Source organism: Chaetodon trifascialis, chromosome 4 (assembly GCF_039877785.1).
Source record: "Chaetodon trifascialis isolate fChaTrf1 chromosome 4, fChaTrf1.hap1, whole genome shotgun sequence".
Taxonomy (NCBI): Eukaryota; Metazoa; Chordata; class Actinopteri; order Chaetodontiformes; family Chaetodontidae; genus Chaetodon; species Chaetodon trifascialis.
Genome location: NC_092059.1, coordinates 31,535,286 through 31,559,956, shown reverse-complemented (window position 1 = coordinate 31,559,956; position 24,671 = coordinate 31,535,286). Strand labels below are relative to the sequence as shown.

At 42.4% G+C, this 24,671-nt stretch overlaps 1 protein-coding gene across 1 annotated transcript in view; it reads right to left on the bottom strand.

Moving 5' to 3' along the window:
* Positions 1 to 10,384: 10,384 nt before the first annotated feature.
* trappc8 (trafficking protein particle complex subunit 8) overlaps positions 10,385 to 24,671 on the bottom strand; it is an 89,440-nt gene continuing 75,153 nt past the window's right edge. The window contains exons 25-29 of the mRNA XM_070960386.1: positions 23,724 to 23,930; positions 23,398 to 23,499; positions 15,190 to 15,329; positions 11,666 to 11,755; positions 10,385 to 11,369 (exon numbers count right to left, since the gene is read on the bottom strand). Of these exons, the coding sequence (XP_070816487.1) occupies positions 11,135 to 11,369; positions 11,666 to 11,755; positions 15,190 to 15,329; positions 23,398 to 23,499; positions 23,724 to 23,930 (774 nt within the window). The 3' untranslated portion in view covers positions 10,385 to 11,134. The remainder of the gene's footprint in view (positions 11,370 to 11,665; positions 11,756 to 15,189; positions 15,330 to 23,397; positions 23,500 to 23,723; positions 23,931 to 24,671) is intronic.

The window sequence follows — 24,671 nt, the reverse complement described above, 5'->3', positions numbered from 1 at the left end:
GTAAGTTGAAAATAGCAGCAGGAATATGCAGTAAATTAAAAAATAAGCAGCATAAATATATACTAAGGTTAATTAAAGTGCAGTTGTGAAGAATGACCTGAGGTGGTAACAATGCAAAAAAAATACTCATTTAGATTTCAGCAGTCTGATGGCCTGGGGGAAAAGCTGTTACAGAACCTGGAGGTCCTGCACCGAAAGCTGCAGAACCTCTTTCCAGAGGCCAGCAGGGAGAACAGACCATGGTGGGGATGTGAGGAGTCCCTGACGATGTTTCTGGCACGGGACATGCGCTGTTTAAGTGCAATGCCCCGTGTGGGGGCAGGTGGACTCTCCTCGTTCTGTGCAGAAAGTACAGACGTTGCTGTGCCCTCTTGACCAGTGACATAGTGTTCACAGACCATGTGAGATCGTCTATGCTGTGCACCACCAGGAACTTGATGCTGCTGACCACCTCCAAAGCCATGTTGTTGAGAAGTGGAGCATGACTGGGTTGGTTCTTCCTGAAGTCGACAATGATCTCTTTGGTTTTATCCACGTTCAGGGTTTGCTCCAGCCCACCAGCTGCTCCACCTCCTCTCTGTAGGCCAGGTTGTTGTTGTCCTTGATGAGGCCCACCACTGTTGTGTCATCTGCAAACTTCACAAAGTGGTTGGTGGCAGCCTTGGGGGCGCAGTCATGTGTCTTCAGGGTGAACAGCAGTGCCTGAGGGTGATGACACGGGAGGGGTTCTGTCCGACCCGCACCGACTGAGGTCTTTCGGTGAGGAAGTCAAGCAGCCAGCTGCACAGGGGGGTGCTGAAGCCCAGGGCTCCCAGTTTTTCTACCACATGCTGTGGAATGATGGTATTGAACACTGAAGTCCAGAAACAGCATCCGCATGAGTGTTTTTCTTCTGCTCCAGGTGTGCAAAGCTCAGGTGGAGAGCGGAGGAGATGGCGTCCTCAGTGGAGCTGTTAGGCCGGTAGGCAAACTGGAAGGGGTCGAATGTGGGAGGGAGTCCGGAGATGTTCTGCTCTTTTAACAGCCTCTCAAAGCACTTGATCTACTCAGGCTGGCCTGCTGACTTCACAAACAACCATTGGATGATTCCACAGGCATTTTAAAAGGAAACCATCATGTGATTGGATAGCAACTCCAATCACATGAGTGAGTGATCATGTGATTGGATGACAACTCTGCTGCTATTGGTCATCTGTGTGCCACAAATAATAAATACATATTAAATTCATATATCCATCCATCCATTATCTATACCGCCTATCCCTTTCGGGGTTGCAGGGGGCTGGAGCCTATCCCAGCTACAATGGGCGAGAGGCGGGGTACACCCTGAACCGGTCGCCAGCCGATTGCAGGGCCACATGCAAAGACAGACAAACATCCACACTCACACTCACACCTACAGACAATTTAGAGTCATCAATTAAACTAATGAGCATGTTTTTGGTCTGTGGGAGGAAGCCGGAGTACCCGGAGAGAACCCACGCATGCACGGGAAGAACATGCAAACTTCACACAGAAAGGCCCCGCCTGACCCGGGGATCGAACCGGCAACCTTCTTGCTGTGAGGCACCCGCACTACCTGCTGCGCCACCGTGCAGCTAAATTCATATATTATATAATAAATTAATATATTAAAAATAGCTATTATATTGTTATATTTATGTATATATAAAATATAAATGACATATATATTTTATTTGATTGATGATTCATTGATTTATTTGGCGATCCACCTTCTACACTGATCACTGATAAGAGTCTCTGGGTTGGGCCATGCCGCTGGTCCATGGTGCATGAAAAAGAGTCTAAGGCCTTTAGAAATGCTTCTTTGCTGCCTCTGGGTCATACTGAGTTGGCGCCTGTCGCTTTGAAGGGGACTCGATGCAAAGCCTCTTGCGGTGTGTCGCCACATACTTTGGGTCACTCTCCAGCCGATTTTGCAGTGTCTGGCAGAGTTTGGAGAGCTAGGACACTCCTTCTTGCTTCCAGCAGCTGTAAATACAGGTATTAATATAATATTAGTACTGCTAAGAAACAATAACACATGATAACATATGTGAGCATATTTGTCAAAAACAATGCAGATAATAAATAAAATTCAGCCCATTTTTACATTGTTGTGAAAATAAAGCAGCATTCATGGGACTCTTACCCGCTTCCTTCTTTGTCTGCTGCGAGCTGAAATCTTCACAGTTGCTGCCTGAACTGAAAGAGCTGGCTGGGCATACCTGAAGCTCCTCCACACCATCTCATAATATGTCTTACAGGCCGCTAGAAGAACATATATATTGGTTTGAAATAATTAAGACAGGCTTCAATAAAAACAACAACAAGAAACAACAGAAAGGGTTTAAAAGACTGCTGCCCACACCATCCATGTCTGGACTCCCAGATAAAGTCGCCATCAAATATGACGTCACCGTTTCGTTGTGGGGCGAGTTTAGTCTGTAAAACACAAAAAGTACAGGTCATGCAACGTTTACGTTTACTTATATTCTGCAGAATAGTTCCTGTGTATTTTATTAATTTACCCCTGCTCAGGTTCATATCGCCTGTCGTGTCCTTTACTATTGTGCAGACGTCGCACCTTTTCCTTTAAAATACAAAATACATTGTAGTGTTAAATGTAACGTGAACGATTACCAAACGTTCGGAACGTAGTGCAATAAGAATAATAAAGGTTTGGCGCCCTAAAAACTGCACAATGTGGTACTAAATGCTAACGTTACTTACGTAACTTGCGCACCCGTCTCTTCGTCTCCGCAGTTTCAGTTCGGTCGGGGCTGCTCCTCCAGAGCGAGCAGTCTGGCTTTTATCACGGTCATTCTCCTCGCCAACTGCGCAATCAGCTGCGTTAGCAGCCGAGACAATCCACTAAAGACGCACAGCAGTTTCTTCTCTAAATTGTTTGGACTTTCTGGATATGGTCGCTCCGCAGCCAGGCCGTTCACTCGTCGCAGAGGAGTGCCTTCTGGGATGAACTGAAGACGACGTCCGGCCATTGTATGAACAGAGTTAAAGTTTAGCAGGACCCGAAACGTAACTGTAGTAATCCAAGCTCAATTCGCGTCCACAGACGCGCCGAGGTCATTTTATGTCGACGTCATTGCGTCAGAGGAGGCGTCCAATCATATGCGAGGTCGCGCTCTCGGAATTTCTCGCGAGACCATTTTTGTTGCGTAAATGAAAAACATGCTGTGATTTTGTTAGGTACTTTGATTTTCTAAATTGATTTTCTAAAGTGACATCACCAAAAATAAAAAAAAGAAAAGTTACTTTGGTGTATTCCCTTTTTATTCCTACTTAAAGAATCATCAGTGGACTTACTCTGCAGGAATTTTGCAAGCTAATCACACAAGCATTGTTCATCTGGTGTTGTGTTGGCAAAATGCAAAAAATTGTGACCAGTGTCCAAGAACTGTAGATGCTTTAATTTTCACAATTTTGATTTAGCAATTTAAGTGGAAAATTAAAGACCTTTGAGAGTCAGGACACTTATCCTGTATGTAACCTATAAAATGATTTAAACACACTTTTAAATCCTCATAAAAAAAAAAAAAAAATCTTTGTATTCTCTAGGCACAGAACACACACACACAAAATTCCAATTTGCATTTGTATAGCTTTGCAGCATTTACATTAGCATTTTATCACCTCATGGTCACAGTGGCTGAGGGAGAACTTCCACGGCAATTTACAGTGATGGAAATTGACGGAAATGTGACTTTTCATGCAGTGATCATGATGGGAGTGCGTGCGATTGGCTGGAAGTCATTGAGTGTTGTGGTCTTAGGTTTCTTTGGCATTGGGATGATGGTGGCAGACTTGAAGCATGATGGGACTTTGGCTTGATACAATGAGGTGTTAAAAATATCGGTTTTGCATTCTCTGTGCACCTGTCCAGGTATATTGTCAGGGCCTGGGGCCTTCTGGGAGTTGACTCTCCTCAGAGACCTCCGTACATCAGCTGTGTTGACACAGAGTGCCTCTTCATGCTGCTGGGGAACAGCTGTCTTCGCAGGAGTGCTGTTTAGTGCATCAAACCTCCCAAAGAAGACCGTTGAGGAAGTCTATCATCATCACAAGCAGGAGAGGCTATCTTGTAAATTGTGATAGCCCGTATGCTTTGCCACATATTCCTGGTGTTGGAGGCGTCATGGAAAAAAATCCTGGATTTTTAGCTGTGGGCACACTTTGCTGGTCTGATGGCAGGGTTCATGTTGGCTTTCGCTGTTCTCAATTCCTCCGCGTCTGAGCCTCTGGCTGAGTTCCGTGCCTTAAGCATTTTCTGTACATCCATAGTCATCCAGGGTTTTTGGTTGGCCCGGGTGGTGATGTTCTTCATGGTGCTGATGTCATCCACGCATTTGTTGATGTAGGCTGACACAGACATCATATATCATATATATTACATATTGGTATGATCATTGTAAGAGGTAGTTTCCTTAAACGTGTCCCAGTCAGTGCACTCAAAACAGCCCTGTAGTGCCTCCATAGCCCCCTCAGACCACACCCTCACCTGCCTCACTGAAGATTTTTCTCTGATCAGTAGGGGCTTATATGCAGGAATTAAATCGTAATTCCAACAAGAGCTGGCGATCATATACTATTTTGCTTAGATTACTGACTGATTTTGCCATCCTAGGTGGCATAATGTGATCTTAACTGTCGGGAGCTCATGCAGGCGCAGCCAAACAGGGCACCGCCATCTTTACATACATACTCATCTTACATTAGTTTTCCCTCCTGAGGGTCAATTGACTGTCCAACCAATGGTTTTGATTACATGAAGTCCATCTCCTACACTCCGGATTACCTCAAGTGGGTTGGCTACATCTTAGTCAATCAATCAATAACTCTACTTCAGAGTCAATTTCAGGCAGATAAATGTTCTCAGATGAGGCCAGTGATCAATATCACTTTTATGTGGAATGTTTCCTTTATGCGCAGGCATAGCAATCCCTAGGCCTGAAACAATGCTAGTTAGACAACCTTCTTTTGACCAATGATTCTCAGCAAAATCTTTGACCTTCTTCTCTGAGGGTTAAGCTTATTCACTTGTCCTACTGCACAAAATGATGCAGTGCTCCCTGACTCAAGAAATGCATTGCACTGTTGTATTTACCTTCCTGGCCTTAACTTGTACAGGCATTGTTGAGTGCACTTTCCAGCTGACTGTGAATTATAAATTGGATTTTAAGTTCGGTGCTCTGTCCTCTTGAGTTGAGTTTCTGGTTTTTATTTTAATTTTGATTTTATACCCTTTTCTCTTACTCCCTCCTCTCTACTGCACATGTCCTTTTTTTTGGTAATTTTCCACTAAGCTTTTGGTCCATGCCATGGTTTGGTACAGCTCATTAGTCACAGCCTACATGACATCCTCTTTTAGGTGCTTACGTGACTTTCTCATTTTTGGGTATTGCTCAGTGGAAAATTACTTAATTCCACTCCCAAGATCATAAATTGTTTTTCATTAACTAAGCTGACCTTACAAAAGCTTGTACTTGATTCTATCACTCTTATTCCTATGATTTCTTTACATTATTTGGTTATAATAACAACGTCTTAAATTCAATCATTGTTATAACTTATGACAAAAGCTCACGTGTATTACATTACCATACCAGGATTGAGTGATAATGTCCTTTTACTCACAGATTTGTATGTGTGCTAGGGGAATAGGGAATTCAACCTCCTTTCTTGTGTCCTATCCACAAACAGCTGAAACACACTGTATTTTCTCTTAGGAAAGTGTTTTTTTTCCCACTATGTCCACCCTTTTCCATCTGTGGGGGCATCTCCAAAGCATGTCCACCATGTCAAACACATTTTCATTGGAGGCAAATTCATTTTCCTCAGTTATTTTGCCATTTTTCTTATCAGCAACAGCTACAGTAGTGGAAAAAATATTTTATCCATTATTCTTATTCTTATTCCTTTAGACTTAGACCCCCCTCCTGCTCTTCTTGATTCAAACATTTGACACACTGTCAAAGCATCAGTGGGGAATTTTCTTTAGCTAAACAGGTGCACCCTCAAGGTAAATGAGAGCAATATCTGTATTTGCAGCGATTAGAAAATCGGCAACAACATGACCTGTGTCCTGAGGGGGCTTTCAAACTTCAAAAAGCCACTGTTTCACATCAAGCCATTAAATCTGTGTTTGTTATGTGTTCGAACCAGTCACTCAGGGTCACCTGGTCCTCTCTGAGGGGCAATGAATGACTCATTTAGTGATTTTGCATTTTAATACAGCTGAATGATCTTTTCCAATTTGAATTGCCCATTTTTGGCTCTTGCACTTAGTGTTTGAAGAATATTTCTCCGAACTCTTTCTCTTTTCACCATGTTCCCCTCTGCTAAAGAAACTCTTAAGATTTCTAAAAGTCTAGAATATAGAATTAGGATGATTCCTGCTAATCATCAAAATAAAAAGAGAGCATTTAAATTTTATAATCAACTAAAAGAAAGTGATCCTCACATGCCTCAGAGAGAGAGAGAGAGAGAGAGAGAGAGAGAGAGAGAGAGAGAGAGAGAGAATGGACTGGTGAAACCTTTTTAAGTCACACAGTAGGAATTTCTTCAGTTGAAACAGAAGAAATCATTAAAATCATCTGTTGAAAGTAAGACAGTGAATATGAAATATTCACTGTATAATATATTTCAATATGATCTCTGTACAGAAGGCAGCACAGTACAGATGGCCAGTGAAGGAACACAGATGCTTCACTTGACCCTGTTGCCCCTCTAAAAAAGATGATGATACAACAGAGGAGGTTAGTTCCATGGTGAACCCCCCAAACCCAAAGAAAAAAAGTAAACTTAAAAAAATTGAAGTAAACTGAAAGGAAATGGCGTTCCAGGAATTTGGAGGAATTTTGTTTTGCCTAGCTAGTCTTAAAACATAGAGAGCTTTCCTCTCCACTGTGATAGAGCAGCCTATTACTTTCACTCACAGAGCAAGATAAGAACAATCCCAGGTCTCTCTTCAGCACTGTAGCCAGACTGAGTCATAATACCATTGAATTGCGAACCACCTTAGCCCTCAGTGGTATTAACTTCATAATAAAATTAGACACAGAATTCATCATCATTCATCCGCTGAAACACAGAAGCCATAGAAATAATTATTAAACCTGTTTTTTTTTTACTTTTTCTCTTGTTAACCTTCACCAACTAATTTCATTAATTTCTTCATGAAAATCATTAACTGTATTTTAGACCCCATCCCGACTAAGCTGCTGAAAGAAGTTTTATCCTTAATTGGCTCCTTTTTATTAGATATGCTAGATGTAATAAAAGCCTACTCTTGATCCAGGGGTTTTAGCCAATTATACACCTATATCTAACCTCTTCTTCTTGAGAATGCAGTTGCTAATTAGTTGTGTGACTTTATTCATAACAACAGTTTATTTGAGGATTTTCAGTCAGGATTTAGAGTGCATCATAGCACAGAGACAGCACTGGTTAAAGTTACAAAAGACTAATTGCATCAGACAAAGGACTTGTATCTGTACTGGTCTTGTTAGAGATTAGTGCTGCATTTGACACCATTGACCATGGTATCCTATTTGAGACTGCAACACTTCATTGGCATAGAGGAAACTGCACTAAGCTGTTTAAAATCCTACTTTTCACATTGATTTCAGTTTGTACATATTACTGATGACTCCTCTCTGCATGCTAACAGAGATTTCCGCAGGGTTCTGTGCTCAGACCAATTCTATTCATCTTATATATGCTTTCTTTAGGCAACATTATCAAAAAAACACTCCATACATTTTCAAACTGAATTTATAGTACTAGGCCATAACACCTTAAAAACTCACTATCTGATGATATAGCAACTATGGATGGCATTGCGCTGGCATCCAGCAGCACCGTAAAGGCACATCCTATCTCAAGACGATTTAGAAAAACTAGTCCATGCACTGCAGGCACTCTGCACCGCCCCCCTGTAAAATCCAGAATAATCCAGAATAGAATCCAGAATGAAAATCCTTCTTCTTACTGAAAAAGCCCTAAATGGTCAAGTACCATCTTATCTTGAAGAGCTCATAGTACCCTATTAACCCACTAGAATCCTGTTCCCAAAATGCAGGCTTACAGAAACAGAATGGGAGCGAGAATCTTTACCTATCAAACTCCTCCTCTGTGGAACCATCTTCCAGTCTTTGTCCAGGAGGCAGACCATCTCTATATTTAAGAGAAGGCTTAAAACTGCACTGCAGCTGCTACTAATATTAGTCATATTTCCATTATTATTACATCCATAGTGCTATATTATGTACATATATGTCACAAATAAGTACATATATCACATACATTATTCTATCATATATGTATGTGCTATGCTATACATACCACATATAGTTGAGTCTATTATTAGAGGTGTCACTTTGTCTTCTGATTGCATTTCTGTCTGGTTCTGCCTGAGGTTTCTGCTCATTACAAGGAAGTTTTTCTTGCCACATTTGCCAAGTGCTTGCTCATGAGAAAAATTGTTGGATCTCTGTAGATTAAAGTATTATCTGTACCAACTCTATATAGTAAGTGTCCTGAGACAATGTCTGTTGTGATTTGGTGCTATATAAATAGAATTTAACTGAACTGAACTTTGCGTGCAGCTGCTGCACAGTCTCTCTTCTCTTGGAAGCCATGTTTTTCTATAGTTGCTGCTCTTGATGGCCTCCCTGAGTCTGTATCGAGTCAAGGATTACCTTACTTTTGGGTCAGTCACAGTGGTCAAGTATTCTGCCACTGTGTAGTCTCCGTTAAGGGCCAAACAGCATTTAGTTTGTTCTGTTTTTCAGTTAATACCTTCCAATGTGTCAAAGTTTTCTTTTTGTTTTCTAATAATGTTGTATAGTCCAATGGGTTTCCTGTCTGTGGGCTCTTGTGAGCAGAGTTTCAGAACCATGTGGCTGAGGGAGCATCTCTCTAGATGGGTCTCTCTATGTGAGTACACAGTGACACAGTACACATGTGAGTATACAGTATATATATATATGGAAAAAATTTGAACCTTCCAAATTTCTACAATAAACACTTGGTATATGGAACCAGATTGAATCAGGCAGAACGAAATAATCTTTTATCCAATTCAGTTTAAATACTCCAATCATGCTTTCAAATTCAAAAGCTTTCAGGCCACAATTGCTATAGTCATTTTTCATTGGTTTCAGTGCCACATCAGTTTCTGGTATCATTAATTCTTCATTAAGTACATTTTTGTCACCCTCAGTATTTTTTAATGTCCTCTTTGATGCTCTCAGATGACATTTGCCACTGTCGCCAAGTGTTTGCTCATGAGGGAATTGTTGGATCTCTTTAGATAAAAGAGCTTGGCCTGTACCAGCTCTATATGAAAAGTGTCCTGAGACAACTTCTGTTGTGATTTGGCGCTATACAAATAAAATTGAATTGAATTGAAATTTAATTCTAATCACATCCAAGTTTCCTAATTAGGGCTTGGACTGTATCAAGATCATTGGTAACCTCACCAGTTTGCTTTTGTTTTGTTGGTTTTGCTTTTTTGGGGGGGACTGGGCAATGGTGTGTGCTCATTGGGACTTTTAGCGAAATCTTCCTTAAAGTAGTCATGGTCTTGTAGCATAGTATCTGCTTGGTCTGCATTAGCCATCTTAGTCAACCCCTTTATATTTAGAAACAAAGAGGAATTCCGGAGGTGTAACTCAACAAGCCAAACCCTAGAGAAGTTATGGTGTGATTACTGACACATTTGTAGGTGTCTTTGTTGAGGTTAGTAGGTCTAGGACGTGGTTAAAATATGTTTAAATGGCAGCTGCAAAAGTGATACTGTTCAATCAGCCACCTTGAACTGCTAACCAATATATTTGTTTATTGTCCAAGATAGGATGCTAATGTTGCTGCAATACTGGTTCTCTTCACTGATATGTCTGCTCTCTGCAGGTGAAGAGGTGATTAATGCAACTCTGATACCAGTAAGTATGACTTCCGATTTCAACTCAGTTGCTGTAGTTTCCCTGGTTGCCTCGGTGAAAAGGTGAATCTGAATGCTGCAGCCACCCTTGCTCTTCTTGCCACTGACCTTAGCAACTGCTTGCCATTTCAAACAACCTGTAGTCAACCACTTCATTAAATAAAGACAAGAGGGACAGAGTGTGTTCAAGAGCTAGTGAAAAATGTCAGGACTCAGTGAAGTATCCAGACCTGTAATGTTGTGAACTTGGTTACCTCTGACAATATTTCAATAAACGTTTGTTACAGTGCTGAGAGTCAAGTCTTAAACCAGTATTTCAGTTTCTATCGTTCTATACTTTATAGATCCAGAGCAGTGAGGGCCAGGTCTTATAAACCTCAAATTTTCCCTGCTCACATATCAGTCTCCCACAGCACTTACAGTATCATTGTTACATTTTTATTTTCTATTTACACCAAATTTGTTATATAAATATAATACAGAATTTTCAGAAAAGCTGTCAAGTCAATGCATAAGAGCTCAATCAGAATATGGTGAGGTTAAACACAGGGGGGTATGCTGATTGGACAGGTTGCACTCTAGAAAATCAACTACATGCACATGAGGCAATATGGATAGTCTTTAGTACTAACAGTGAACTCACACACAGAATGAAAGGTAAGAAGGGGTTCCTTCACAAGCCTCTTGACAAGGACATCAGGAGAAGCTGGAGATTCAGTGAAAAGATGGCTGGGGGGTGAGGTGAGGTGTAGTTCTTGTTGTTTGTCTATGGCTTTAAAGCTTTAGATCAGAGCCAACATAGCAAGAGACAACAGAGTGTCAGAGAACTGGATGGTAGGAGATTAAATGTGTGTGCTGAAGTGGGCCTTGTAAAGAAAAAGCAAAACTCTTTGATGCTTGGCAGATGAAAGTAAATAGTTCTGAGGTTCATAAACTGTCTAACCACTTCATCTGTAACATCAGCTCATCAATATCACTATAAACTGTAGCGGCTTGTTTTAAAGAAACCTTTTTCAATTTTACTAATTGGTACAAATAATCTCAATCATGTTTCCCGCTGTCCATTATTTATCAAGAAGAACATGTATGGTTATGTGTTTTGAGGACTGCTCAGTGGTCTCTGTGTCCACAGAGTCCAGATCATTCTGTCAGCAGGCCATAATGTTCTGCTCAGGCATTGTTGATGATTATGAGAGCAGGACTAGCTGTCTGCTGACTCGTCCCACACATGCCACCCTTCTCTGCTGGCGTGGCGAAGACTCGTGGTGTGTTGAGGTTGTAGACTCCTGCCTGGAGGAAACAGGCTCGCAGAGTCAGGCACAGCACCTCTTGAGGCTTCAGCTGCAGCTTGTACTGGGTCTGACCCACCCAGGTGAATGAGCTGTGGACCTCCAGAGACTCTGGGCTGGAAATGGCATGGATGGATGGAGATCTTTATCACTTTATCCAAGACTACTGAAAATTTAAGTTATATTCAACTGGCCATCAAGTTAAAGTCCTGTTGTCAACATCTTTCCACGGTCAGATAGCAACAACATTCATTGCACTCATATCATTGAATACACAGGTTAAACATTAAACATAATCTTGATGATTTCATGGCAACTGCCATTGTCATTTTGGGCCTAGAGATTAAAAACTAATAGCAGTTGGCCTGTGTTACAAACTGGAGGTGTGAAGTTTGAAATATCAAAAACTTACCTAGTGCTTTTGTGCCGCAAGTCAATGATGACATCCACTTGAGCCAAGGAACAGTTGGACAGAGTCAGCGTAACTGGTACCATACAAAGACTAGAGACGGAGAGAAATTTTTAGAACATATTTAGAACATTGGAGAAATTAAACAAAAACCCAAAGTAGACTAAACTGTTATCTGACTCTAAACAGAGAATATAAACTGGCTGAATATCTCCAGTCTGTCAGAGATACGAAGCAGAGATGGATCCTGACCAGATACAGGCTCAGTGACCACCAGCTGGCAGTAGAAACAGGAAGACACAGACAGACATGGCTGCCCAGAGACCAATGTATATGTGGTCACTGCTCGACAGGGGAGGTGGAGACAGAGATGTACTTCCTCCTTCACTGTAACAAGTTCTCTGCAGTAAGAGACTTCCACTATGGGGGAAACCCCCAGAGAGGAAACTGTCCGACCTCCTGGGTGAAGGGACAGCAGCTTCTCTGACAGCTAAATATGTCTCTGCCTGCCATAGCCTGAGGGACTCACAACCACCATTGTAGAATTGTACTGTGTGACAATGGACTGCATCAGTAGAACATGCATATATGACACCTGTTTATTTAATATGTATACAAAATATGTAATGTATATGTGTGAATCTTTGTGTTTCATGTTTAATATGTGAATCTTTTTCTTTAATGTTTAGTGTATGAATCTTTTTGCTTCATGTGTAGTATGTGAATCTTTTTCTCTTTAATGTGTGAATCTTTTCTTAAATGTTTAATATGTAAACCTACTTCTGCTTTGGCAACAACATGTCTTTGTTCATGCCAATAAAGCAATTTGAATTTGACAAAAAATTTTGAGAAAACCAGCTTCACTAACAGTTTTATTAATAAGTTAATCTTGTTTTTATTGATTAGCACGCATCTCTGCATTTCTGACTCAGTAGATGTCTGCACACCACCAGATGCTATACTCGACAAGATCTCTCCATTAACACAAAGAACTCATCGGTGTCCCCAGCCCGGACTGCATGGAACCTGGGTGTGACACTGGATGACCAGCTACACTTTGAAGCTGTATTGCAAACATTACTGTGACAAGACACTCCTGCAAGTTCATGCAGCATCAGAGGGATGTGCAGGTTCAGAAGGCAGCGCAGATTCTGGTCCAGGCTCTTATCACCTTGCTCCTAAACTACTGCAACTCGCTGCTGCCTGGTGTGCCTGAATGTGCCATCCAACCTCTGCAACTCATCCAGAACGCAGCAGCCTGGCTGGTCTTCAACTTAAGTTTTGCCACACTTAACTTCTGCTTGGCACCCTGCACTGGCTATCGGTGGCTGCTCAAATCCAATTCAAGACAGTGGCACTTGCCTACCATGCTGGGAGTGGTTCAGGCCCATCCTACATTCAATACATATATATGTCCACCACTCTCTGCTACTGCCAAATGGCTTGCTTGTCTCTCACTATGACTTGCGAAGAGGGCCCAGCACAACAAATGACTGTTTCCTGTCCTGTTTCCTGGCTCCACAATGGTGGAAAGGGCTTCCAATTGATATCAGGACAGCAGACACCTAACACATCATCTGTCGCAGGCTGAAAACTCACCTTGGGCCACAAATACTTCAGCTTCAAGCTGTTTGTTGTATTTGATGGAATTGGATATACAATTTTTTCAAGTTTTGGGTTGCATACACATGGCTGAAAGCACATATTTTAAGTTGCTTCTAGAATATGTCCATACCGATCAAGAGATTTTAAGGCTGAATCCCATTTCACCCCTTGGCCCTCCCCCTTGGCCCTACCCCTCCGTTTTGCGCGTTCACGTGGAGGGGTAGGGGTGTCCCAATTCCCATTATGACGGAGGGGTAGGGGGAAGTGGTAGGGCTATGTACCCCTCCAAACGGAGATTTTTCCGAGGCACACTCCAAACGGAGGGGTACGACAGATTTCTCAGAATGCCTTGCAAGACCGGTATTTTCTCCATGAACGAAGTTTTAAAATGTACGAAAACCACTTTATTGTCTATTTTAACGTTGTTTCAATGTGTAGTGGTCATTTTCCTCGTAAAAAAAAAACCCCCGAAAAAAATCGATAGTAGTCAAGGCTTCAGTTACGTGGTTACCGTTGCCAGGCTGAATGCCACTAGCGGTGCTCTGTGGGCAGCCTGATAATCTGCAGTGATAACGTTATCAATAATAACTTTGGCAACCTCGCTGCTGGTATTCAGTTACATTGACAGCGTTGTGGGATACAGCATGCAGGAATGTCATACACAAATCGAATGTGACGGTAGCATTAGCTTGTCGCATCTGCCTACTTAAGAGGCAGCGGCGACTACTGATGACGTACGTGATTGTCGAAGGGGTGTCCCAATTCGGAGGGGTTGACTTTCGGCCCTACCCCTTGGCACTCCGTTTCAAGGGGCAAGGGACAAGGGGTAGGGCTAAGGGGTAGGGGTAGAAAAGAAAAATGGGATTCACCCTAAAACTTGCATTGCTATCTTTTGTATCAAGCTACTCAAGACACATCTCTGCCACTCATACACTCATCTTCTTGGGACAAACATTGATAACTAGTACGACATCGGTAACTACAGTGCAGAGCACCACGGTCCTGTAGTGCATAGGCCTGCTCCACCTAAACCAGATATCTAACCTCTTCACCTCTCCCACTCTTTATATAAACTGAGAGGGTGTTACACAGGATGTTACTATGTGTGAAAAGAGGAAGAAAAGATTAGATAACACACACAAACCTGTGTTTGGAGAAGCTTTTTAAAGTTTGTGAAAAGCTGTCTACAACCTATACCTAATTACGGTTCAAGCCCCTTTGTGTTTTCCATTTTATTATTACTATTAGGATTCAAGCACAGAGGGGTCAGAACCTGTTTGTGTTTATGCTGGTTTATTGTGATTATTGCTATCATTATTAACAGTGGTCTCATGTCATGTTCAAATAGCTGTGGATGATGTAGCTGAAATGATTTAGATATATGAAACTCAGCCCCACAACTGGAAATTAGAAATATAAGCAAAACTGGCCAGATGGTGGTGTTGTAATTAAGGTCCTTAAACACAATTTTTGAAAGGTCATGTCCATCCACTGCAAGTCCTATTGACTTGAAACTGCACACACAAGTCCAACTCAAAGTATTCAAAAAAGCCTTTTTGACTGTGCCAACACGAAAATGGGTACATAGCATCGAGGGACTGAGCTACACATTTCAATTATAAATTAGCAAGATTGGTCAAAAAACATGACTGTCCTCAACCACAAACTTCACAAGGGTAGAGTTAGCAGGAAAATGGCTACAACTCATTAATAATTAGTCCAATCATCATAAATCTGGGTAAATTTCTTCAGGCCATGAATGGGAATAGGCCTGCATGATGAGTCTGGCCCATAGTGGATGCCATAAATACCAAAAATGTGGACCTCAAAATCCAGTGGATATATTTTCAACAATTTCAACAGATCATTCCTTGTTTAAACAAAATTTATTTAGCTGCAGTGAGTGCATGTGTGTGTCCCACCTATCCTGGACAAAAAGATGTGTGTAGGTCTCAGGGTAGTGCAGGTTTGTTTTGATGAGTTGGGACAGCTCTGCAGAGGGGAGGGTGACTGGAGGAGGAAGCTCTGATTTGAACTTAAGCAGCATCATCTCCTGGGCTTCCTGCAAAACACACACACAGGCGCACGCACACACACAAAGTTGATAAACAGGCAACACTGGCACTGGCATAACCTTATATTTTCTTATATTTTGTTTTGGTGGTGGTCACAGAAGAGTTTGTGTTTGCATCTAAAGCTGCACATTCTGTATTCGGCATGTCTTAAGAATTTTGATTACAGCAAGATTACTATTTGTCTGGTAATGTAATTCCAGGTGTAAGTGCTGGCAGCAAACTATTAGTAGGGGGACATATATGTGTTTATAGTTAAGTCAACATCGCCAAGAATCTGACATGGTCCAGGCACATACACACTGTGCATGTACTGGGAGTGTAGCCTCTTTTGTTTCACAGAGAACTGGCTAAGTCATCTCATGTGGGACTCGCTTGTCGCTTTGAATGGATTTCAATTGCTGAGAGCGGACAGGAGAGCAAAGGTGAGTGGTAAGAGGAAAGGTCAGGACATTGCAATGTCTGTGAACAACAGATGGTGTAACCCAGGGCACATCAGTATAAAAGAGCAGCGCTGCACAAGACATTGAGCTGTTGAGAAGTGAGCAAATTGGTCAGGAGAGCTGGCTCTGTCCTGGACTGACCTCTGGACATCATCAAGGAGGTGGGTGAGAGAAGGCTATTAGCCAAGCTGACATCAATCATTGACAACCCATCCCACCCCCTGCATGAGATGGTGGGGGCCCTAAGCAGCACCTTCAGCAGCAGACTGCTGCATCCACTCTGTAAGAAGGAACGCTGACACAGTTTGATCAGACTGTTAAACACTAGTATTGTTTTAATGTAGCACTGTGAGCAACAGTGGAAAAAAACTGTACTTGGATGTGCATGTCTAAATCCATGTGCAATTCTTAATTTCCTGTGCAATTTTTCAATTACTCTATCTCAATCTACTTAGCAATACTATTTTTCAATGCCCTCCTTTGAATAGAATGTATATACACTATATTGCTAAAAGTATTGGCTCACCTGCCTTGACACACATATGAACTTAAGTGAGATCCCATTCTTTTTTTTTTTTTAAATCATATATTTATCAACATTTTGATTTAGATACAAAGTGTACATAAGCATACAACCCCAACCCAAAACACCCACCAAGCGTCTCCTCAATCAAAGCTTACAGAGAAGAAAGAGAAAAGAAAACCTAATGAAAATAAAAATGTAAGAATACATAGAATTACAAAATTAAATACATAGTGCAGTGCTATTAAAATGTATACAGACAACTGAGTGACATAACCCAGGGGACTATAAAGCCAGTCTAGAGAAAGGCATACAAGTATTATTGTGATATGCCTAATGGCAGATAAATTTATGGCATAAGAAAGTAATCAATTTTACAAATTAACAGAGTGCCTATGTATTGAGTGCTTACAGGACGCATTAGGAAGGAGTTTCATGTCTTCTGGCTCTCAACGAAGACAAACGCTTTTTCTCTCGTTCCCTCCCTGCCCTTAACTGCCCTGCTGCTGCTCTTCGTCTTGTGATGTCTCTGTCTGATCTATTGGAGCCTCTCTCTGCATTTCTCTCCGAAACCTACAATCAGGGATTTGATCAGCTGGTCTCTCAATGCAATTGACCAAATTTTCTCAACAAAGAGACTGGGTCAAGGAGAGCCCTCCTGCCCTAATGGAACGTTTGCAGCCGGATACACGATGGACTCCTGGGAACAGTGGAGGATCGTGTGCCTGTCGATCCTTTCCGTTGAGGATGATGAAGATGTCTACATATTTGGATTTATGATAACAGGCTTTCTGCTGGTTGGAGTTAGCAGCTTCCTGATTTATCGCAAAGTTCGGAATATGTTGGCAGCACTTTTGGCAATCGAGAAGCTGCCCATCATAACTGAGGGTATGTGCAGGGCTGTCAACACTCAAGCGAGATGTGAGCTTGGTCGCAAACTGGATGTTATTCTTGATCAAAATCGCAAACTGGATGCGATTCTTGATCAACATCGCAAAACTGGATGCAATTCTTGATCAAAATCGCAAGCTGGATGCGATTCCTGAACTCCTTTGCAGGGTGGATGCCAACTTGGAGAAGTTGTCAGCTTGGCTGGGCTGAAATTGGCCACCAAATTTGGATATATTTGATGTACAGCCACCGGGAGACTCAGAGAGACTGAAGGTAGACGAAAATTGCAGTGTCGGCCTAACCCAAACAATTGTTATCTTCATTGGCTCCCTGAGATAACCGGCCTTCCCAAAGTCGGTATCTCTCCACTCTCCTGGATGTTATGCAGACAAGACGCTCTGGCCCTTTTTCCCTCTTCCTCCCTCTTGTTCTTATTTTTTCTCATCTAAGTAAACGGGGCGCTGCTCGTGAGAGATTTGTGCGACCCACAGTTCTCCCGCTCCTGTACTCCCCATGCTATTGTCCTTTTTTATGTTTCTTGGACGGGATGTAGCTGAAACAAAATTTCCCCTCTGGGGGACTAATAAAGGCATTCTGATTTCAGGATCAACGTATATTGCAGCTCTGTTTTTTCAAGAAAATGTAAGAAAAGATGTCAGATTTCATTAAATCCACCAAGCCTATGTTTAAGACTATGTCAGCTTCTCTAAAGCCGTCATCTCCGAACACCCCGCACAAGTTTTTGGTCGTTATATATAAGAGATGCTGGGCCATCATCTGAGATTACGATGGAGTCATATACACAATCTGTTATTCTCGGAAAAAGGTCATTGGACACCAAAAAATAATCATTCGTGGATGGCCTTTGGATACATTTGCACAACAAGAGTATTCTTTGTTATTAAAAACAGTCTCCTCCGGGGCTCACATAAATTTAGCTCTTCTATAAAATATTGCAGCGTTTTCCTATTCTGTATATGAGTTGTGCCAGTGCCAGAAGAGCGATCAAGGTCAGGAGAGACTGTGCAGTTGAAATATCCACCAATTATTAATTTTCCAGGTCCGTATAAGTTAACCATTGTAATATTTTCATGAAAGAGCGAACCTTGCAAAATCAGACATCTTCGAGTAGGGTCTGATAATGTTTTCATAACTTGAAAAGGGAGAGCCTTGTGGATCAATGTAATAACTCCCCTAGCATTAATAGAGAACGAAGCGGAGTAAGCTTGACCCGGCCATCGTCTCCTTACCTTTAACATATCACTCGACATTAAAAGAGATTCTTGTAAAAATATAATTGTTGATTTAAGATGTTTAAGCCTTGTCATAACCTGCTTCAATTTAGATAGTTTCCCTAAGCCCCTCATGTTCCAAGTAGTTATCTTTATACCTGTGTCACCATTCATCATTTATCATCAGTGATATTTTGTATTGCAGCACGGTGGAGCAGTAGGTAGTGCGCGTGCCTCACAGCAAGAAGGTCGCCGGTTCAATCCCCGGGTCGGGCAGGACCTTTCTGTGTGAAGTTTGCATGTTCTTCCCGTGCATGCATGGGTTCTCTCCGGGCACTCTGGCTTCCTCCCACAGACCAAAAACATGTTTATTAGGTTAATTGGTGACTCAATTGCCCTTAAGTGTGAGTGTGAGCATGAATGGTTGTATGTCTGTATATGTTGCCCTGCGATCGACTGGCGACCGGTTCAGGGTGTACCCCGCCTCTCGTTCATTGACAGCTGGGATATGCTCCAGCCCCCCTGCAACCCCGAAAAAGGGATAGACGGGTATAGACAATGGATGGATGGATGGATATTTTGTAATGAGTATTGCACCGTGTGTACTCTAAACACAAACAGCCAAAAAGGGTGGAATGATTGAAGTGAGGACAAAAAGAGGGCTGGCAGCACTATGACATTAAATTGAACTTCAGTGAAAGATGAGAAAATCCCTCCCCTGCTGTTATCTAGAACTTGACAGAATCCCTGCTAACCCAATCAGATGGAAACACAACATAAGGCTCGTCTGATCCTACAGAGAGGAGCAGAGTAACAATACTCAAACACGTCCATCATCTGCCGCCCCAGCCAAATGGCATAAAGAGAAAAAAAAACCTTTAGCATTTAACAGATGCAACTTCCTCTAGCTGTCTCATTATTTCCATGAGTATTAAGTAGGGGAAGAAAAAAATAAACCGAGTATTTCCACTATTATCTTCAGTAGATCTGACCAACATGGTGTTATTCCCAACAGAGACCATTAAAGAAAGAGAAAGAAAGTATGTATCCTCACCTCCAGGATCTATACCGGTGCCTGAGACCCGTTGTGCTGGCCGATGGAGAGATTTTGGGCGAACGCTGCAACGTCCTCTGGGTTGTCAAAAATCTGGGACCTCGACCTGTGTGCGTAACCTGGAGCCGCGCTGGGTGTTGGATTCTGTACTGGACGTTCAGGGCTTCAAGATGCTGCTTCACTGTATCAAAGCACTTCCTTTTCATGTGTGTCTCCCTGGCAACATCCTGGAAGAATTTCACCTCCTGGTCTTTAAACATCACTTTCCCTTTGGCCCTGGCTGCCCGGGTTACTCTTTCTTTATCTTTAAAGTTGAGGAAATACATTATCAGCGTTCTGGGGACATTGCGATCTTGGTGGCCTTGCAAGCGGTGGGCTTGTTCGATGAAGACCGGGTAAGGGAAGGAGTCAGCCCCATTTTTTTGACCATTCTTCCCGAAGCACATTTGTGAGGTCACACACTGATGTTGGATGAGAAGGCCTGGCTCTCAGTCTCCACTCTAATTCATCCCAAAGGTGTTTTATCGGGTTGAGGTCAGGATTCTGTGCACGTCAGTCAAGTTCATCCACACCAAACTCTTTCATCTATGTCTTTCTTTCTTCTTCTTCTTCTTCTTTATGGAACTTGCTTTGTGCACTGGTGCACAGTCATGTTGAAATAAGTACACGAACAGCTGCACCTCCAGTCACCAGTCTGTCAAGCTCCTGAAGTTTGCGGACGACACCACCCTCGTCGAACTCATCTCTGATGGCGACGAGCCCACCTACTAGTGATGGGAATTCCGTCTCTTTTTAGAGAACCGGCTCTTTCGGCTCGGCTCACTAAAAAGAGCTGGTTCTTTCGGCTCCCAAACGGCTTTTCAGATTTTTTTGCTGCTTTAATTGATATATTACCAATAATAATGTAACATTATGCACAAAATGAATTAATAATGTAAAAAAACTGTATTATACTTCTTATTTATATATGTTTATTATATAAATATGCCTTTATTTTTTCACTCTACAGTGAACGTTTAACTAATTTAAACTTTTAACTTTTTTATACTAAGCAACTTTAAAGTCAGACAAACTGCTTTATTAACCCTCTCTTGCAGTGAAGCACGTTCTCCGTGATACAGGTCTGGGATCATTTTCTGAGAGAGGGTTTTCCTGCTTGGAATGGCATACACTGGATTGAGTGCATGCGTAAACTTTCTGAAACCCTTGTCATCCACAACTGAAAATGGTTGAAAATCAAGTGCAACCATTTTAGCCAGCTCTTCATCAATTATTTTCTGTCTTGCAGAGGTCAAAGACTTCTGCAAAAACTGTTTCATTGAGCTCTGGGTTGCTGTTTTTGGTGGCTGTGGTGGTGTGCTGCATGATGCTGTTGACACTGCAGCAGCAGCAGGAGCAGCAGCAGCAGTTGCAGACAACACACTGGCACCTTCATTAATACCAGGTTCAACTGGTCGCTTCTCCAGTGGAACTGTTGGGTGGACAGTTCTTAAGTGCCTGTGGTGGTTGTTGGTGGAGCCGATATGAAATTTTCATCCTGCAGACAATGCACTCTGCTTTGGAGCCATCAATATAATTAAAGTGACTCAATATTTAGCTCCTTTTTCTGTTTTCACTCATTTTCTTAACATACCTTTGGTTGATAAATGTCCCTCCGTGTTGCTCTCTCTCTGCTCTCTTGACCCGTTTGTGTGCTGCTGCTGTGTGTGGAACTGCCGCCCCTCCCCCCTCTGCTCAGCGCAGTGAGCGCACTAAGCGGCGCAAACACAGAGACGATACCACACATATTGACCAATTACGTGCGGCTTCAAGAGAAAAAAAAAAGAGAGAGAGAAAAAAAGCGGCTCCCCCAATCAGGAGCCGTTCCCGTCGTTCACTTCAAAGAGCCGGCTCTCAGAGCCGTTACGTTCGCGAACGACACATCACTACCACCTACAGGTGGGAGGTTGATCATCTGGTGAACTGGTGCAACCAGAACAACCTAGAGCTCAACGCTCTAAAAACAGTGGAGATGGTTGTGGACTACAGGAAAAACTCAGCATCACCTGCCCCCATCACCCTCTGTGACTCCACTATTGACACTGTGGAGTCTTTCCGTTTCATGGGAACTATCATCTCCCAGGACCTCAAGTGGGAGCCGAACATCAGCTACCTCATCAAGAAAGCACAGCAGAGGATGTATTTCCTACAGCAGCTGAAGAAATTCAGTCTGCCAAAGACAATAATGGTGCACTTCTACACAGCCATCATTGAGTCCATCCTCAGCTCCTCCATCACCATCTGGTATGCTGCTGCCACTGCCAAGGACAAGGGCAGACTGCAGCATGTCATTAGGTCTGCAGAGACGGTGATCGGCTGCAATCTTCCATCTCTTCAGGACCTGTATGCCTCCAGAACCCTGAGGCTTGCAGAAAAGATTGTCGCTGATCCCCCCCACCCCAGACATAAACTCTTTACACTCCCCTCTGGCAGGAGGCTGCGGTTCATCAGGACCAAAACCTCATGCCACAAGAACAGTTTTTTCCCGTTTGCTGTCAGCCTTATCAACAAGGCCCAGAACCCCCCCGACACTCTTCACACTCCACCTCTGACTCTACTTGTCATTGACATTGCCATAATCATATGCGTTACATTAACGTTCTGCTTGGACTTCCTTTGAAAAAACAGACTGTGCCTCTGTTAAAAAACAACAACAACAAAAAAAAAAACTGACTTGTGTACATATATTTATATTGTTAGATTTTTTTACTTACTGTTACAGTTTCTACTATTGTTATATTTTTTACTTATTTTTAGATTATTTACTTACTGTTTTACTTTTCTAATAGCTTCTTTTTAATAGACGTGTCATGCACCAACCTCACCAAAGCAAATTCCTCGTATGTGTAAAATCGTACTTGGCAATAAAGCTTTTCTGATTCTGATTTTTGATTGTGATTCTGAAGGGTCACCCTCAAACTGTTCCTACAAAGTTGAGAGCATGGAATTGTCCAAAATCTTCTGGTATCCTGAAGCATTCAGAGTTGCTTTCACTGGAACTAAGGGGCCAAGCCCAGCTACCGAAAAACAACCCCACACCATAATCCCCCCTCCACCAAACGTTACACTTGGCACAAGGCAGTCAGACAAGTACCGTTCTCCTGGCAACCGCCAAACCCAGACTCATCTATCAGATCACCAGATAGTGAAGCGCAATTCGTCACTCCAGAGAACGCGTCTCCACTGCTCTAGAGTCCAGCGGCGGCGTGCTTTACACCACTGCATCTGACGCTTTTCATTGCACTTGGTGATGTATGGCTTGGATGCAGCTGCTCGGCCATGGAAACCCATTCCATGAAGCTCTCTATGCACTGTTCTTGAGCTAATCTGAACGCTACATGAAGTTAGGAGGTCTGTAGCGATTGACTTCGCAGAAAGTTGCCGACCTCTGCGCACTATGCGCTCTGTCATTTTACGTGGCCTGCCATTTCATGGCTGAGTTGCTGTAGTTCCCAATCGCTTCCACTTTGTTAAAATACCACTGACGATTGACTGTGGAATATTTAGGAGCAAGGAAATATCATGACTGGACTTGTTGCACAGGTGGCATCCTATCATAGTGCCACATTGGAATTCACTGAGTTCCTGAGAGCAACCCATTCTTTCACAAATGTTTGAAGAAACAGTCTGCATGCCTTGGTGCTTGATTTTATACACCTGTGGCCATGGAAGTGATTGGAACACCTGATTTCAATTATTTGGATGGGTGAGTGAATGCTTCTGGCAATATAGTGTATATAGAGTGTGATTTTTTATTTTCTATTTTGTATTTTATTCCCTTATATGCCCTTTTCATATTCCTGATACTGTCGCTGCTGCCTGTAACACCCTAATTTCTCCTACGGAGGATCAATAAAGTGTTATCTTATACTATACCTCTTTGGGAGTCACAGAACTGGCCTCTTTGCCAATGGTCTCCAGTGCCACGTGGAGCTGGCCCTCTAGGATTAGCTGTTTGTTGTCCTCAACCACATAGGCCTATACAGACACACACAACACAAACTGGAAACTCAAGCACCAATTTCAATTTAAACAAAAAATGAACCACTGTGCTAGGTTTGTTTAGATCTAACAACTAAGTTTTGTCCATCGTCTAGAAAACAAAATGCCTACATCATGAAGGGAGTCCAATATTAGACTTATTGGCCTGAAACTGACACTGTGTCATGGAGATGGTTATCATCTGGCTCTGTTATATGTACCTTCCAGATGATGATAATGTTGAGGTCCAGCTCATTACATTTCTTCACAATGTTGGTGATATCAGAGGCTCTGTCCTCAGTGGGGGCACAGCTCTGACTCTTGATGCTGGATGCTGTCTTGGATGATGCCACATCCACTTGCTGAGACTCTGAGGTTCGACAGCCACGGAAGAAAAAATCTCCACAGGGTGTGGAGGAACTGATGATCTACACAGAAACAGTAGCAAGAGGTGAGGGCAGAGAGAGATAGCACAAAATACACAGAAAGAACACTCAGTGTGCATATTACACGAGCTAAAGGAAAAAAAAGAGGAGCAATTCTTCATGAATTAAAGTTGCACTAAGCAGCCCATTGGTCAGCCAGTCACCAGTATACCATTGCTTACATGTTCATCATGCAAACCTTTACCTAGTGTTGCTTTCGTCAACGAAAATTCTGACTAAATATCGACGTCACGTGACGAAAACGAGACAAGACGCAACATAAATGCTGGTCATGTGATGATAACTATAATTAAATATGTAATGCAATATTGTTGACGAATAAAAACGAGACTAAATGTGGTTTATAGAATAAAAACTCTGCTAAAATGTCTCTTCATTTTCGTTGACTAAACGAGACAAGACTAAATGTTATGACATTATTTCTTCTCCTTTAGTCGCGTTATTCTTATTATGTTGCAGTATTTCTGTTTATCGAGTCTCACTACAGGGGCTGCATCAGGTCGCACTGCGCAGTCGCAGGCGACGTCACGGCATTAGTTCCCACTCGCTGCATTATTTAGAACAGTGGTTTTCAAAGTGGGGGCCGGGGCCCCCTGGGGGGCCGCCAGGGGGTGCTACGGGGGCCTAAGAAAATTGGAGGGAAGTTAAGAAAAAAAAAGAGCAAAAAAGCAAAACATTAGTTCATAATATTCTTATGCTAAACAAATGTAATAATTATTGAAA